Source organism: Panthera onca, chromosome C1, assembly GCF_046562875.1.
Source record: "Panthera onca isolate mPanOnc1 chromosome C1, mPanOnc1 haplotype 2, whole genome shotgun sequence".
Lineage (NCBI taxonomy): Eukaryota > Metazoa > Chordata > Mammalia > Carnivora > Felidae > Panthera > Panthera onca.
Genome location: NC_138346.1, coordinates 133,216,893 through 133,234,811, shown reverse-complemented (window position 1 = coordinate 133,234,811; position 17,919 = coordinate 133,216,893). Strand labels below are relative to the sequence as shown.

The following is a 17,919-nucleotide window of genomic DNA, read 5'->3' as shown; positions in this document are numbered from 1 at the left end:
TGAGTAGCTCAGTCAGTTCAGCATTGGACTCAGGTCATGATCTTGCAGTTCGGGGGTTCGAGCCCTGTCAGGCTGACAGCTCGGAGCCTGGAGTCTGCTTCAGATTTTGTGTCTCTCTCTCTCACAATAAATAAATAAATAAATAAATAAACAAACAAACAAACATAGATTAACTGGAAAGCAAATTAAGATTGAATTGTAATTTCATATGTACTTAAAAATAAATTCTAAAGGATGCAAAGATTGATAACTCTCTTTAACTGCAAGGTAAGATGTTTTAAGTATTAAAGGGAAAATACATGTATTTTAAAAATCCTAGGGATTCATTCACAAAGAAGTTGACCTTTGAGGTAGACCTTTAAATGATTAGTTGGATTTTGAGAAGAAAACAAAGGGAGATGGGCCCTTTCAGGTTGGGTGAACACTAAGTGAAGCTGTCAAACATGGAAAGTTGTAAGTAGAGCAAGAATTAAGGGTTGAAATGGAACTAGGACTTGGAAAATAGGTTGAGATCTAAATTTGGGTGGGAGGGAGGGACTGAATTTTGTTTAGTAGATATTAAGGCACTGATAGTTTTGAGCTGGCCAATAATATAGTCAGATCTGTGAAAATATCTGGTAGAGTTCATGTAATGGATTAGATGGGGAAAAACTAAAGGTAGGAAGACCAAATGGAAAGCCAAGACAAGAGAAGTGTTATAATGGGCAAGGCAAGATAAAAGGTCTGAATAAATCAATAAGAAGACAAAGGAAGAAGTAGATATACACTTGGTAGAGATTGAGTTTGTAGGTCTTGTGATTCCTATACATAATTAGGTTTGAGATTTTTGGGCTGAGGTATTAGGTTATTACATTAGCTGACATTAAGGGCAGGATTTAAAAGATACTTGCAAAGGTAGATAATGAATTCAAATGCTATCTGTTAACTTTGAGGAGTCAGTGAGCTACTTCTGTGGAAATATTTTTAATACAGTTAAAAATATGGCTTTAGAGCTGAGACAAGCTCAAAATGGAGTTTTTTGAATCAGGTGAATGGGTATGGTTGCCCAAGGAAGACAGACCAGCAAAGGAGAATGAGAAGAAGAAGTTGAAAAGGAAGTAGAACTACAAAGTAAGTAGCTGAGAGAGGTGGGGGAAATTAGCTAACATTAAAAATGAAAAACCATATATCCTTAAAGAGAATATGTATGACATCCATTTTGCGAGGAAGAAAATAATAATAAAGATTTATGTTCTCATTGAGGCTCACATTCTCTAAAGGGGAGGCAGATTATAAATAATAAACATAATTGTTTAATATTTTAGAAAATGATAAATGCTATGGAATAATACAAAGGAAAAGGAAATAGGATCAAGAGTGCTAGATGGGAATGGTTAAGTTGCTGTTGAGGTGATAAGGGTCATATTTGAGCAACGATCTGAAGGAGGTGAAGGACGTTAGCTAAGAGAGTACCTGGGGAAAGTACATTCCAGTCAGAATAATGGCTGGAACAAGGGCTGTAGTATGGGAGAACGTCATGTTTAAGTAAGCCAAAGTGGCTGAAGCAGACAAAATGAGGGGGAAATAATTGGATTTGAGGTTAGAGAAGTAATAGAGGCCATATCATGTAGGTATTCTTTTTTTTTTTTTTTTTAAAGTTTATTTAGAGAGTGAGCAAGAATAAGCAAGGAGGTACAGAGTGAGAGGGAGACAGAATCCCAAGCAGACTCTGTGCTGACAAAACTCACGAACGCTGAGATCATGACCTGAGCTGAAATCAAGAGTTGGACACCTAACCAACTAAACCACCCAGGCAACCCTCATTTAGGTATTCTAAGGATCCTAGATTTTACTCTGAGTAAATGGGGAGCAATTGGAATATTTTGAGCAAAGCAGTAACATAATCTAACATATCTTTAAAAGGATCACCTTGGGTGTTGTGTTGAGAAGAGATGTAAAGCAGGGAAGAGTAGAAACAAGGAAATCTGTAAAAAGGTTATGGTGGCAATTTAGTTCAGAGATGATAGCTGTTTGGAATGAGGTGATAGAAGTGGTTAGATGCTGGATATATTTTGAAGATAGAAGCAAACAATTTCTTGATGTGGGAAGAAGACTTACAGATGATTCCAGTATTTTTGACATAAGTGAGTAGAAGAATGGAGTTATACCAGCAACTGAAATGTGAAAAGTCCCAGATAGAAAATATTTGAGGGGATGAGGAGAGAACATTAGTGGCTTAGTTTCTGAAGTGTGAGAAGTTTGAGATGTTTGTTTGACACCTAACAGGAGCCATCCTGTAGTTTGGATATGTTTTCTTGAACTTCAGGACAGGTTTGCACTGAGGTTATGAATTAGGGAATTATAAGCATAGTGATGGAATTTAAATTTAGGATGCTGATTAGATCACCAAGATAGTAGCTGGAAAGAGGGCCCATAATAGAACTCTGGGGTGTATGCCAACATTTAGAATTTGAGAAGGCACAAGCCAAGAGAGTAAGCAGTAGAAACCAGTGAGCTAGGAAGCAAACAGCAAGAAAGTATGATGTCTTGACACCAAGTGAAGAACATGTATCAAGGAGGGAGTGATCAACTGTGTTAAATGCAATAAGATGATGATTGAAAGTAGACCATTGGCTTGGCAGTACAGAATTTGTTGTCTTTGCTAAGCAGTGCCAGTGGACTGAGTTGGTGACTGGATGGGAGCAAAGGAATTTTAGGTAAAGGGCTTAGGTAATTCTTAAGGAGTTTTACTGCAACAGTAATTAAAGGAGGGGAGAAGAGCAAAGTGGGATCAATGGATGAAGAAAAACAAATTAGGATGGGAGAAATAGAAGCATATTTGTGTGCTAATATGGACGATTTAGTAGAGGACAGAAAATTAAAGAAGACTTCCCATACAGTTTCAGGGAGCAGAAGAGAGACTCTTGAGTAGATGGGAGGGTGGGATTTAGTATACAAGTCAAGCAACTGGATTGAGATTAAAAACATGACTAGTTAATACATTATAGCAGAAGGTAGAATATGTAGATGCATATGCTGGTAGATGGGAGTTATGGTGGGAATCTGAAGTTCTCGTATAGTTGTTTCAGTTTTCCCAAAGTAGGAAGCAAAATCCTAAGGTAAAGAATGGGAAAGGAATGTTGTGAGGGTTGAGGAACCAGGAGAAAGTACAAAATAGTCTTAGAAATTAGTAGAAAAAATGAACTAAAAATGAGATATGTATGGCATCATTAAGTTCCACTCCAGATTTGTGGTTGTGGTCATGAATTTAAAGTGAGTCCAGGCTGATTGTGTTTGTTTTTCTAACCTTTTCAGATGCCTAGGTATAGGCAGATTTGGATTTCAGCAGATTTTAGTTTTGGTAAGTGATAGGAAGCAGTCCCTTAATAAACGACAAAGGCTAACCAGCCTGACATTAGAAATGGGTAAGAAATAGCCAAGGAAATATTAACAGCATTAACAAAGAACATGTGTAAGTTATTATATAGATGTTCTCTAACAAATAATTTTTGGTGGAATTATAAAATATTTTACTCTTGCTTTTCCAACTGAAGGCATTGACAAGACTACATCAGCTGAAACTTTTGGGTCATACTTTAGTTGTTGAATTTGCAAAAGAACAAGATCGAGTTCATTCCCCATGTCCCTCTTCAGACCCTGAAAAAAAGAAAAGGTATGTAGATAGGTTTTCCTAAAATTTTAAAGTGTTTTTAATCAATTGTGTTTCTATTGGGTTGTCTTCAGACTAGCAAGTAAATGATTTCAGATAATAAATGATACATCTCTTGAATCTAGTATATTATATTTATGTTTGTTCTTAATTGTGCATTAGGAATCTTCAGTGTTGATTTAATATTAAGAATTTAATCAGTGTGAAGTGAGAAGAGGGTAGGGTGAAAAGTAATCAATTTTAAGTGGAGGAAAAGTAATCAATTTTAAGTGGAGGAATATAACTAGACTTCAATTTTAAGTGGAGGAATAAAACTAGTATAAGTCCTTGTATTACAGATAGCAGGGTGTCATGAAAAGGCATGGCCTTTGAAATCAAAGACTTGTATTTAGTTCCCAACTGTAACTCTTTGTAGTTATAAAACTTATAAATTTGCTTTGCACTAGTGGTTCTCAGAGTACTCCCTGGACCAGCTGCATCATCTGCACCTCAGATTCTTGGGGTGCCTGGTGGCTCATTTAAGCATCCATCCAGCTCTTGATTTCAGCTCAGGTCATGATCTCACTATTCCTGAGATTGAGCCCTGTGTTTATTATCTGTCAACACAGAGCCTGGTTGGGATTCTCTGTCTCCCTCTCTCTGCCACTCCTCTGCTCACTCTCGCTCTTTCTCTCTCTCTCTCTCTCTCTCTCAAAATAAATAAACATTAATGAAAAAAGAAATACAGATTCTTGGGCCTTACCCTAGTCCTACTGAATTTGAAATTTGGTGGGGGGAAGGGTAGGAAGGGGAAGATAAAGCCCAGCAGTCTGAATTGTAACAAACTCTTTAAGTGATATTGATACATGTTAAGAAATTTGAGTACCACTATTGTATACCCTGTGAACTCCAGGGGTATTTTTTTTTGCTTTTTGTTGCTGTTTTTTTGTATGTTTTGTCAATGAGATTTGTCATACCATCTTCATAGGGTTTCATTGAAGAGTAAAAAGACTAAATGAAAATGTGTGCCTTGTATAATGTCTAGGATAGAGAAGGACGTTTACTAATGTTGATTACTATTTACCTTTCTTTTGCTATTTGTTTGAGAAATGGTTGGAAGTTTTATTTATTATGGAACTATTTTCGTAATACAGTACCATGTTTGAAAAGGTAATATGTCTTTTCTGTATGTAGTTTTTTTACTCTATTTCTAAACATAAGATCAACTTTGATTCTGTATTTTTTAGATCTGATGATCCTGTGGAAGATGATAAAGAAAAGAAAGAACTTGGTTGTTTAACCATAGAAAATGGGATTGCACCAAACCATGGGTTAGTATTTTTTGTTAGTGTCTTGTTTTTTCAGTTTTGTCATTCAGAGTGTGTGTGTGTGTGTGTGTGTGTGCGCGTGTGCGTGTGTGCGTGCGCGCGCGCGCACGTGTGCGTGCCTGTATTGCAAATAAGATGTTCTACAGGATATTTTATTATCTGTCATGTATATTTTTAACATGTTGATTGAACATTTTCAGCAGTTAGAGTTTGTCACTGAATTTGGGACCATTAAAATGTTAAGAGCTATAAGGGCACCTGGGTGGCTCAGTTAAGCATCCAACTTTGGCTTAGGTCATGATCTCACAGCTCATGAGTTAGAGCCCCGCGTCAGGCTCTGTGCTGATAGCTCAGAGCCTGGAGCCTGCTTCAGATTCTGTGTCTCCCTCTCTCTCTGCCCATCCCCTTCTCACACTCTTTCTCTCTCTCTTAAAAATAAATGAACATAAAAAAAAATGTTCAGAGCTATAAGATAAGCTCTGGTAAGAAATACCTTTTTTTAGTGCAGTCAGAAAGCAAGTTTCTTTTTAAATGTACTTGTTTGGGATTATTAGGAACAAGGTAAATCTAAAAGTACTGAATTATGTGAGCAATTTTGTATGTTACCTAAAAGTGAGTTATTGATATGAAATTTGCTAAAACATGATAAACATTTTAAATATTTTTTTTAGGCTGACTTTTCCCCTGAATTCATGTCTCAAGTATATGTACCCACCACCTTCAAGCACAATCCTAGCAAACATAGTAAATGCTTTGGCAAGTGTGCCTAAGTTCTATGTACAGGTAAGTAGAATGAAACGTAACTTTCCTCAAAGTAAATGCTTAAATGACTTGATAATTATTCTCCATGCTAATTTTTATACTTTTCATAATAGTATTAATCAGACTAATTCCAACATGCAATGTATTATAGTAATTAAGGGTGTCTTAGTTTGGGTTGCTATAACCAAGTACTGTAGACTCACTGGCTTATAAACAGAAAATTATTTCTCACAGTGCTGGGGATTGGAACTCTGAGATTAGGGTGCCCGCAAGGTTAAGTTCTGGTAAGGGCCCTTTCCTGGGATGCAGATGGCTGTTTTCTCTTTGGATCCTCACCTTGCCGAAAAAAGGTGAGAGAGGTCTCTCGGGTCCGTTTTATAAGGGATACTAATCCCATTCATGGGAGTCTACCCTTATGACCTAATTACTTCCCAAAGGCCCTACCTTCTAAGACCATCCATCACACTGAGTGTTAGGATTCAGTATATGTATATGGGTGGAGGTTCAGTCCATTGCAAAAGGTAATGAAGTGTTACTGGATTCAAGTAGAAGTTTTTCTAAACTGTGGTATAAACATAGTAATATGCTTACTATTAATAATACTAATAAACACAATGTAATTTGGGAAATATAATTTCTGGTAATTTTTGTTACTTAAGCATACACTTTTAATGTAGATATTCTTTCTTAAAGAAAAAGGCATAGTAGACCCTTAAGCAAATGCTTGAAAGTATTGATAGTAGTAAGATACTTTGAGGTACAAAATGTAGATGATATTTATTTTCTTTATTGTACCTTCTGTTTCATAATTCTACAATAATTAAGGGGAAAGACATAACATTTTGATAGCATTCACATTGCAAGAACATGACATTTTTAATAATGAGAATAATAGTATTTGTAGAATTGACAAACATTTCAGGAAGGCTAATCTTCTGAGATATACCAGCACCTGGTATTATCCCTGTTCTGGGATAAGGCAAGAGGTGGCCAGCCTTTGCACTAAATCAGGAGTGTTATTGCAAAGTTTTAAATTACATAAAATATAAGATGTGAGTTGAATCGGGTGCCTAGGTGGCCCAGTTGGTTAAGCATCCAACTTCGGCTCAGGTCATGATCTCACGGTTTGTGGGTTCGAGCCCCGCGTTGGGCTCTGTGCTGACAGCTCAGAGCCTGGAGCCTGCTTTGGATTCTGTGTCTCCTTCTCTCTCTGCCTCTCCCCCACTTGTGCTCTGTTTCTCTCTATCAAAAATAAATAAATGTAAAAAAAAAAAAGAGTTGTGAGTTGAATTGTCATTTTATTATATGATTTTAAATGTGTTTCTGCTTTAAGGTTCTTCATCTTATGAATAAAATGAATTTGCCCACACCTTTTGGACCAATTACTGCGCGACCTCCCATGGTAAGAAATCTCTTAGAATTTTAAAGATTTACAACATCTCTTCTGAGGTGGGATTATTTAGGATCAAGTTCACAAATATTGTTCCAGTAACCTCTAATGTGCATTGAAAATAAGGGACAAATACAAAGTTAATAGAACATTAGTCAAATGAATAATTAAAAGTGGAAAAAAGCCAGAACATGAAAGAGATGCATTTGGTAATAGAGGCCATCATTTCTGTGATATCTTTTTTTTTTTTTTAAACATTTTTTTAAATTAAGTAAGCTCTACATCGTGGGGCTTGGACTCATGCCCTTGAGATCTAGTCGCATGCTTGGGGTGCTTGGGTGTCTTAGTTAAGTGTCTAACTCTTCATCTCAGCTCAGGTCTTGATCTCTAAGGCCATGAGTGTAAGCCCTGTGTTGGGCCCCATGCTAGGAGTGAAGCCTACTAACAAAAAAACAAAAAGAGTGGCATGCTCTACCTACTGAGCCAGCCATTGGCTCCCTAGAGGCCATCGTCTGCTGCCAGTGTTGTTGTTCAGTCCTCTGATCCAGAACATTCTGCCATTTTATAAAATAATTACATTCAACAATTATGAAAATTTCCATTGTTTCTGGTTTTACTGCATATAGAACTTCATTTGCAAAAGACAAGAAATGTTGCTAATAATTTTTATTAGAATTTACTGTGCAAACCTATCAGTAATTTAGATCATCTGTGTCTGCTGTTGAATAATTCTAGTTTCTATTTTGGTGTAGTACTCTTAGTATTTGTTTAGACAGTAGCACTGAGAAATTATTTTGAATCCTAACATTTAAGTAGAACATTTGCTTTTCTACTATGTATTGCATATTGGCTACTTTTCTAATGTCTATACTATTAACCTTGATAATATTTTGTAATCCCAACATCTCAATGCCTGGCACATTACAGGATTATTAGTTAAGATTAGGCTAACTGTTGGGTGCATGGGGGCTCAGCTCAGTTGGTTAGGTGTCCAACTCTTGATTTTGGCTCAGGTCATGATCTCGTTGTTTGTGGGATTGAGCCCTGTATCAGGCTCTTTGCTGAGAGCATGGAGTCTGCTTGGGATTCTCTCTCTCCCTCTGCCTCTCAGCCCCACAAGCTCACATGCACACTCTTTCTCTCTCTCAAAATAAAAAATAAACAAAGATTAGGCTAACCACTGTTAACATAAAACTCAAATCTTAGTCACTTAACACAGTATAATTTATTTCTTATGCATGTTAAGTCCATCCCAAAATGGACAGAATGGTGTTGTACTCTACTGAATCATTCAAAAGACATAACTTCATTACGTGCATTCCCATATCAATGAGGGTATTACCATACATCTTGCAGATCAAGAAGGAAGAGAGGATTATGGGTGGATTTTTTTTTTTTTTTTTTAATGCTAGCATTTTGTTGGTTAAAACTATTGTATGGTGAAATCTAACTGTAGGAGGTTTGGAAATTTAGTCCAGCTAGGTGTGAAGGAGGAAGAAACAAGTTTTGTGATCAATTAGCCATCTTCTGTAGCAGGTGTTACTCAGTGTTGCATGTGTAAAAGAATATCGTGAGGGAAAGAGATCTGAGAATAATGTGTCTGGATGGAAATGGTTTTTCTGTTCTATAAATATCATAGATTGCTGTAGTCTTTTTGTTTTTTCTTTTAATTAGTATGAAGACTATGTGCCATTACATGCACCTCTTCCACCTGCATCTCCTCAGCCACCAGAGGAACCTCCTTTGCCAGATGAGGAGGAGGAATTATCAAGTAAAGAATCAGAATATGAAAGTAGTGATGATGAAGACCGACAGAGGTTTGTAATATCAAATAAGATTTGTTTAGATTTGAAGAAACAGAATGATTCACTTGCTCTTATTAAATTTTGCCTATAATTGTTCGTAATTTGGGGTGATTAGAATTTGTCCCCAACCCTCCAACTCTTGACCATGCATATTAGGTACAGATTAAGACCTGGGACTATATATTAAGACCTAAGGAAAAATTTTTGGATTATGAGTGATTTTTTAGATTGACGATTATGATACTATAAAGTACAATTGATCCTCATTATTTGTGGATTGCTTATTTGTGAATGTGCCTACCTGCTAAAATTTATTTGTAACCCCCAAATCATTACTTATAGATAGGGCTTTTATGGTCTTTTGGCAATGTGGGCATGGTGCAATGATGAAAAATTTGAGTTGCTTGACATGTGTATTCCCAGATGAGGTATAACAGGGTGACATTCTGCTCCCATACTGTTAACAGGTATCCTTTTCATGGTCTATTTAATACTAATCTTTTCACATTTTTATGCTGTTTGTTGGTGATTTTGCTGTTTAAAGCGGTCTCCAACCATAGTGTTGTAGTTCTGTCTAATGTTTACAAGATCAAGGAGGCTGTGATGTGCCTGATGGAAAAAACACATTAGATAAACCTTGTTCAGGTTGGAGCTGTAGTGCTGTTGACTGTGAGTTCAGTGTTAATGAGTCAACCATATTTAAAATAAGGTGCCCTTAAACCAGAAACACATAAAACAAGGTGTTTATAGATCAGTTGGTGAAATGTTAGAGAATAGGCTTGCAGGAAACTAATCCTGACTTTCCCCTAGGGGCATTGATTCATTCATTATTCACTAATTCTTTGTGGAGACTTTTTTTGGCAGAGGGGACACTTTATAAAACATAACTCTCTCGAATAACAAGAATAAGAATAGATTGTATTCATATTTTTTCAGCTTATTCCGTGAATTTTATTCACCTCTGAGTATTTCCAGAGCATTTCTGAGGGATTTATGCAAAGCCATTCATAGTTACTAATGCAGATGAATTTATTGGTTGTTCTTGACAGCCTACATATATTTTATTTAAAGATTCTGGTGAAAAGCAGTAAGTTGTTAACAATGTCCAGGTGTACAATCCATAGCATAGCCTAGAATAGGAATTGCTAAACATTTTCTGTATAGGGCTAGAGAGTTCTGTTATAGTAGGAAAGTAGCCATAGACAAACCTAAATGAGCAGATTTTGTTGTGTTCCAGCACAACTTTCTGTTTACAAAAACAGGTAGCTGGCTGAATTTGGTCCTAAGGCTGTTAATTGGCCAATCCCTCCTCCAGCAGACTAGTATGTGCACATGATGGGAATCTTTTTTTTTTTTTTCTTGTTTTTTAAGATTTTTATTTATTTTTAAGATTATTTATTTATTTTTAAAGTTTAATTGTTTTGAGAGAGAAAGACCAAGTGTGGGAGGGGCAGAGAGAGAGAGAGAGGGAAGGAGAGAATCCCAGGCATGCTCCACACTTGAGTGTGGAGCCTGACACGGGGCTTGAACTCAGGAACCATGAGATCATGACTTGAGCCAAAATCAAGAGTTGGATGGTCAATCAACTGAACCATCCAGGTGCCCCTAAGATTTTTTATATTTAAGTAATCTCTACACCAAACGTGGAGCACACCAACTGAGCCAGCCAGGTACCCCATAGGTTGGGAATCTTAGGTAACTGTGTACAGAAGTCAGATACAGGAATGCTTGACAGGAGTCAAAACCCAAGCAGAGAATCTAGGCAATATTTACAAATAATCAGTAAGAATTTCACTATTATTGAGTCAGTGTTCACTTAAGTAGTGGCTCAATATATATATTCTTTCAAGAGAAATAGTTAAAATCAAAGTGTAGGTGGAGCCAAAACTACATAAATGGGGTGACTAGAGTGTCTTCAATAGAGACATTTTAGGAAAGCTGACAGCTCTTGATAGACTATAACTTTAACTTGTTACTGAATAAAGAACAGCATAGAGTGTTGCCTTGTGTTAATTCCATAACCTCTGTAAATTTTACTTTCTTTGTAAAAATTATGCAAACTGGTGAAAACTCTGTTGTTTTATTTAGGTTTTCATTTAGGGATATAGTGAGGAATTCTCTAAGTAATTCATCTTGAGTAATGAGAAACAGTCTCTGGTTTCTGCTTTTCTAGTATCTTCTGGAAATTAAAAAAAAAAAAAAGGAAAAACAAAAACCTGTACTGTTCATTCAGCAAATATTTGTTGATTACCTACCTAACTTATGCCTGGCATTGTTGTAGAGGCTTAGTGTACTTTGAGCAGTTTGTGAACAGAGGCATGTTTTTGTATTACTAGATTTATTCATAAAATTTTGGGTAAACTATGATTGTTAAGAGGCTTTATGTTTACATAGCATAAGTTTACATTTTTCCTCACTTAGATTTAAAGCTTATGTTAACGACTTAATTCTCTTTTCTTGAATTTTGTGTGCATGTTTATTTTGCTTCCAAATTTCACAAATGTAACTATAGATATAGAGCTATCTATGACTAGTGGTTTTTGAGCTTGTGCTCTGTGGAAACACCATGTCCGATCCTGTGGAAGATACAAAAAAGGCTAGGCAAGATCTTTTCTAAATATTATTCACACTCACAATGAAGATAAACTACATACAATGTATCAATTGTTACACCTTGATAGTTATTTATAAACTACTTCAGAGTATAGTACTGTATTTGAAAACATTGTTCTCAAGTAACTTATCTTGTTTGTGTAATGATTCATGTGCAACAATTATACACAAAATGCTTTAAAATAAAAATACTTCAGTTTAGGCTATCTTTAATTAGAAGAAAAGTCAGTCAAGGAAAGAGAAAAGTTACATAAGTTGTTGTATTACTGTATCTTGTTTTAACTGTTTGGCATCAGGTGTAGTCATTTTATTTGAACAACTAATAATTTTTATACTAAAACATATCTTTTAGAGATAAATTGAAACTAAGTAAATTTCCAATTCCTTTAAAGTAAGATGAAAGTTGACCAAGGAAATTTAGAATATGAGCTTATTTTAAATTATTATCTTAATTGATGGCTTAGAAACTGTACTTAATGGGGCCCTGGGTGACTCAGTTTGTTGAGTGTCCGACTTCAGCTCAGGTCATGATCTTGGCGGTTCATGAGTTTGAGCCCCACATTGAGTTCTGTGCTGACAGCATGGAGCCTGGAGCCTGCTTCGGATTCTGTGTCGCGCTCTCTCTGCCATTCCCCCACTCGCACTCTGTCTCTTTTAAAAATAAACATGAAAAAAATTTAAAAAAACAGACTATACTTATGCTACGTAAATCCTAATTTACTAGAATATGTCATTTATACTTCTAGCTTAATTTATATTATATGCGCCTACATGAGGAATTTTTTGTTTTTATTTTTCTTTCCCTAATGTAGAATGACCAAACTAATGGAACTAGCAAATCTTCAGCCCAAAAGACCAAAAACAATAAAGCAGCACCATGTTAGAAAAAAGCAAAAAATAAAGGATATGTTGAAAACACCATCTACTGCACACAGGTAATTTTGTTTTGGGTTATGAAATAAGCATTTTCTGTGTACTTTGTCTACTTGCTTAACTCATGTCATTTAAAAACAATTATGGCAGATATTTTACTTGCCTGTTTGCCATGGAATTCTATGCATTTTAATATCTTAGATAAAATTATCATTAATTGCAATTTTAGTTTTTTTTTTTTTTAGCTATTCTACAATATAATTTCCCTTGAACTTGTAAGTAACTTCATAGAGAGTTTGCTAAAAATCTTTTTTCCATTTGAAAGGAATGAGTCTTATTTTTTTAAAGTTTCATATTAAGTATAAATATGATGTATGTTTCTTACCTATGTATGTCTTGATACCACAGTCCCATGCTTTTAATCTCTATAGCAGCACAAATAACTAAAGATAAGTCATGTGAACCAAATTCAGTTTTCCAATAGCCACATTAAAGGAGTAAAAAGATGCAGATGAAATTAATTTTGATAGTATATTTTATTTATCCCATAATATCCAAAATATTATTTTAGCTTATAATTAATATAAACAATTATTGACATTCAACATTTTTTTGTACAAAGTTGCTATATTCTTGTGTGTATTTTATATGCTTATATTTTAATTTGGAAAGCAATATTTCAAGTGCTCATTAGCCACATGTTTGGCTAGTGGAAATTCTGTTGGACAGTATAGCTTTATTGTACAGCATATAGAATACAGTACATAAAAATGTGTATATTAAACATAGAATGAACTTCTTTGTGTATTGGTAAATATCCTCAAGTTTGGAATCAGTAGTCCCCAAGTACTGTATCATCTAATGAGTGATATCCCTTAATGTCAATCTCCTTGTCTAACTAGGAATTTAATAATACTCATATTAGAAAATTTGTTAGGATTTATTGAAGTATTAAGTGGAAGTTACTTTGTGTAATGCTTATAGTATTATGAGCACTTTATCATTGTTATGGTAAATATGAAATGAAGTTTTACTCAGGATTTTATTTGCAATTACAAAGTAATGCTGTCACTGTTTATAAACAGCAGTTTACATCCAGTGTTGTTACCTTCGGATGTATTTGACCAACCACAACCTGTAGGTAATAAGAAAATTGAATTTCATATATCTACTGACATGCCATCTGCATTTAAGAAAGATCTAGAAAAAGAACAAAATTGTGAAGAACAAAATTATGGTAAGCATATTCTAGTTCTTTAATATGCTATGTAAAAATTCTTAATCTGCTTTTTGTGTTAGAATTAAATATTTGAAATATGCAGACTTCCTTAATATCATGAAATACTATCCATTTTGAACTTTTTCCTGTAATCAAAATTAGTCCTTAATGATGAGACCATCACTGTTGTCTTTTGCTAGTAATGAACTATGGGGTGAAATTTAGTCTGGTTTTTGCTGATGTTTACACTAAAAATACAATGGAAAAGTTTCTTCTGTTGACTTATGTTTTCATTGTTAGATGTGATGTTGTATTATTGATTAGGAAACAAGCTATGTGACTATTGTGTCTGTTGTAGATTTCATGTAAATATTTTTTTTTTTTATCCAAAAGACATGGAAGATTGTTTACTAAGATGGTGTTAAGTTTAAAGATTATTAACATTACAGATACTTTTTCTGCTTACTTCAGGCATTAATTTGATATTATAATGACATTCCTTTTTTTTTAATCTTGTTTTTTAATTTTGGAAATAATACGAGCTTATAGAAAATAAACATATAAAGTAACATTTTAAGAGTTAATACCTCAAACCCCACTGTGCCCTGTCTTACTCCATAGAGACAGCCATTGTTAATAATGTAGAATATAGTTATTCTTCAGACCTTATCCTACACATGTGTAAACACGTTTTCTTTTTTTTTAAATGGGCATCATGTTTTATGTATTTGCCATTCACTTACTATTGACTTATTGAAAGTGTAGAGCATAGCAGACTTTGCTCGGCACTAAAAGACAAGTTAGGCATCGTCTCTGACCTCTTGGAGTTTAAAATCTAGTGGGAGTGGCTTACTGTATTAGAACATAAAATATATACCTTATTTTGTTTTATGGTTGCATAATACTACATAGTCTAGTTGCATTAATCTTTATTTTTATTTTTTTTTAATGTTTGTATATTTTTGAGACAGGGAGAGAGAGAGAGAGCATGAGTGAGGGAGAGGCAGAGAGAGAGACACACAGAATCCGAAGCAGGCTCCAGGCTCTGAGCTGTCAGCACAGAGCCTGATGCAGGGCTTGAGCCCACGAACTGTGAGATCATGACCTGAGCCAAAGTTGGATGCTCAACTGACCGAGCCACCCAAGTGCCCTTCATCAATCTTTATTTAACCATGCTCTGTTGGTAGAAGTTGAGGTTGTTTCTGTTTACTATTTGAGAAACCACTGGAACATAAATTTTTGCACATGTGTTTTTGAGCACTTATGTGAATATATGATCAGAGTTCCAATAACTGTTAGAAAGTGAGTGGAAAAACTGCTTTTAAGTCCTTTCTCATGGTTAGTGAGAAGGCATTACCTTTTTTTTCTTCTTCTTTTTTTTTTTTTTTTTTTTTTTTTTTTTAAGAGAATGGTATGATGCCTCCATCTGTACTCTTGTCCTGGCCCTGCTGGCATTAGGGTTGGGCTTGTGTCAGCCATCTGACCATAATCTCCACCAGAGAGGCAGCATGTACAGTACCCTGGCCCCAGAGCACAGTGCCCATCACAGAAGAGGAGATAATAAATATTGTGAGAAACAACCAAGATGATCCAAGTAAACTGCTTGGCCTGGTCTAAATGTCTAAATATTAGCTATTGTTGTTTAATAAATGAACAGTAGGTAGAGCACAGATAGCTCCTTTTTTGCTTATATATGTATGTGTGTGTGTGTGTGTATATGTTTGTTTATTTAGAGAGAGAGAGAGAGTGAGCCCAACCAGGGGAGGGACACAGAGAGAGGGAGAAAGAGAATCCCAAGCAGGTTCTTATGCCATCAGCGTAGAGCCCGATTCAAGACTCAAACCCACAAACTGAGATCATGATCTGAACCAAGATCAAGAGCCCAATGCTTAACTGACTGAGCCACCCAGACACCCCTATATTTTTCTTTTTGTATATTTTTCTTTCTTGTTTCATGTTAGTCACCCTTACATGCAATATTTTTAGTTTTTAAGTTTAATTTTCTCAAAGGTTTAGACCTGTATGAGAGGGTAATAGTCTTCCCATTCTACATCAGTGCAAGTAGTAATGTTGAAGTACTAGTAGAAGCAGTCTTAAAGTTTTTTTTTCTTATTGATGCTTTCAGGCCACAGGAGATCTGTTTGTACAACAATTTTTCAACATTACGTACAAACTTTTATAATTCTAAATATGGCATATTCTTTGCACTATTTACATAGCTTTTTAGTTTTTTGGTAGTATGACTAGAATTTTTCTAGTGAACGTTTAACCCTAACCCTATCCTTCCCATACCAGTTTAATTTTTGCTGAAGGTAAAATTCATGTTTTGTAAATGAAATCTTTAATGTTGCTATATAAAATTTAAAATTTGCCATGTTGGGGCACCTGGATAGGTCAGTTTGTTAAGTGTTAGACTTCAACAGTTCAGGTCATGACCTTGCAGTTTGTGAGTTCAAGCCCCACATTGGGCTTTGTGCTGATAGCTTAGAGCCTGGAGCCTGCTTCAGATTTCGTGTCTCCCTCTCTCTCTGCCCCTCCCTGCTTGTTTGTTCTTTCTCTCTCAAAAATAAATAAACATTCAAAAAATTTTTTAAAATTGCAGTGTTTTTTAATTTTCCTAGTCAGTAATCTCTTAAGTATGATTACTTGTTTTTCTGTACTTCTTGCAGGATTCAAGAGTAGGATTGACTTTTTTTTTTGGTGGGAGAGTGGGGAGAGGTTTAATGAAGTTTTTTTGGTAACTTCGAATGAAAGTGTCTTATGATTTCAGCAGATGTTCTGATCTTAATCTTTTAATAATCTTTGATGGTTGTTTTCTAATATTCTGATGTAGCATTATGAAGTCATCAAATGCATTGTATAATCTTGAATGACCACATGCCATTACAGAATGCCTTTGATAGTTATGTAATTTATTTAATGAATTGCAGATTTCTTTCATGTAATTATTCATAGTTCAGAGTGGGTAGGTTAAACAAAATACTGTTGACACCCCCTCCCCTCCAACACACGTTTCTGCTTATCTTGCTCACCACATTTAATCAGCTATCCCCTCTGGCACCTCAAACTAAATTCCTTGAAAATAAATTCAGTTTCTTTCCACTTTGCAGGCCCTTACAGGTAACAACACAAAGCAACCATTTGACTGTTTAGCTTTTGTCTGTGTCTGTTTCATGTTACAGTGACAGAGTTTAATAGCCATGATAAAAACCATATGGTCTGCAAAGCCTAAAATATTTGCTATTTGAACATTTACAGAAAAAGTTTGCCTACAGAAAAGTTCTAAAGCATTGAGAAAAACACTATAGAGTTTTAGTGCCAGAAGATACCTTAAAATGGAAAACAAAACCTGTTTGAAGGGAGGGAATTTTTAATTGCTGTTGTTAACGTTAACTTGTAGATTTACCTGCTACTGAGGGTGATGCACCCAATGTAGGATTTGGAAAAATCTTCCCCAAACCTAATTTGAACATCACAGAGGAGATTAAAGAAGACTGTGATGAAATGCCATCAGAGTGTATTTCTAGAAGGGAGTTGGAAAAAGGCAGAATTTCTAGAGAAGGTAATTTTGTGAAATAAACCAGTGCTCATTCCATTTCTTTGATGCTTCAGAAACAAAACTTTTCATGTTCTTTACCATATTTAAGGCATATCCTTCAAAACATCTTTCCAGTTAATGTTTTTAATCACTTTTTTTGATTTTTAATACCCATATTCGGTAGGGAGGAAAGTGTCTCTCAATACAGTGTTTTCAGTCTATATATAATTGGAAAAAATTTTTGTTTTCATTCCTAAAACTTTCATATGACATTTAAAAAAATCAAGTGGCCCATAATTTGTAGTTCTATATTCCAAATACAGTAGATATATCATCACAATATTGTGTCTGAGATGCATGCAAAGCAGTTGTTTGTTTTAAAAAAAAAGTTTCAATTTTGTAGTGATTAAAGTCTGTGTTTATGGATTTTATTTCCTAACATGATAGTTTTTTATTTCTAAAGAATTTTTCCTGTTTTACTACATTTTAGGAAATTAGGGGTTTTAATTGACGTGTAGCATGTTATAATTTTTTCCATAATAATGGGAAATAACCCTCCAACTAGCATTTTTGCATAGAATGTCAGTTGTTAGGAACTGATAATTGACACTTAATAGGAGTAACTGTATAGGGATTCAGAAGCCACAGTGTGTATGAAATACTTGATTGTCAGGTTTGACTAAATTAATACTTACATTTGACTGTGTTTGTGCCTGGTGGTTTGGGAAATTGACTTTAAGCAAAACAGTGACACAAATGGTTG

The 17,919-nt window shown here is 35.0% G+C and overlaps 1 protein-coding gene across 4 annotated transcripts in view; it reads left to right on the top strand.

The window, feature by feature from the left end:
* RNPC3 (RNA binding region (RNP1, RRM) containing 3) overlaps positions 1-17,919 on the top strand; it is a 36,228-nt gene that overhangs the window by 2,195 nt on the left and 16,114 nt on the right. For 3 of the 4 annotated variants that reach the window (XR_009608023.3, XR_009608022.3, XM_060625961.3), the window contains exons 3-10: positions 3,534-3,652; positions 4,876-4,959; positions 5,628-5,739; positions 7,052-7,120; positions 8,783-8,925; positions 12,339-12,461; positions 13,485-13,636; positions 17,019-17,180. Coding sequence is in view for 2 of the 4 variants with exons in the window: in XM_060625961.3 (XP_060481944.1) it covers positions 3,534-3,652; positions 4,876-4,959; positions 5,628-5,739; positions 7,052-7,120; positions 8,783-8,925; positions 12,339-12,461; positions 13,485-13,636; positions 17,019-17,180 (964 nt within the window). In the remaining 2 variants the exon portion in view is untranslated. The remainder of the gene's footprint in view (positions 1-3,533; positions 3,653-4,875; positions 4,960-5,627; positions 5,740-7,051; positions 7,121-8,782; positions 8,926-12,338; positions 12,462-13,484; positions 13,637-17,018; positions 17,181-17,919) is intronic. The other variant, XM_078451608.2, reaches the window with a different exon arrangement.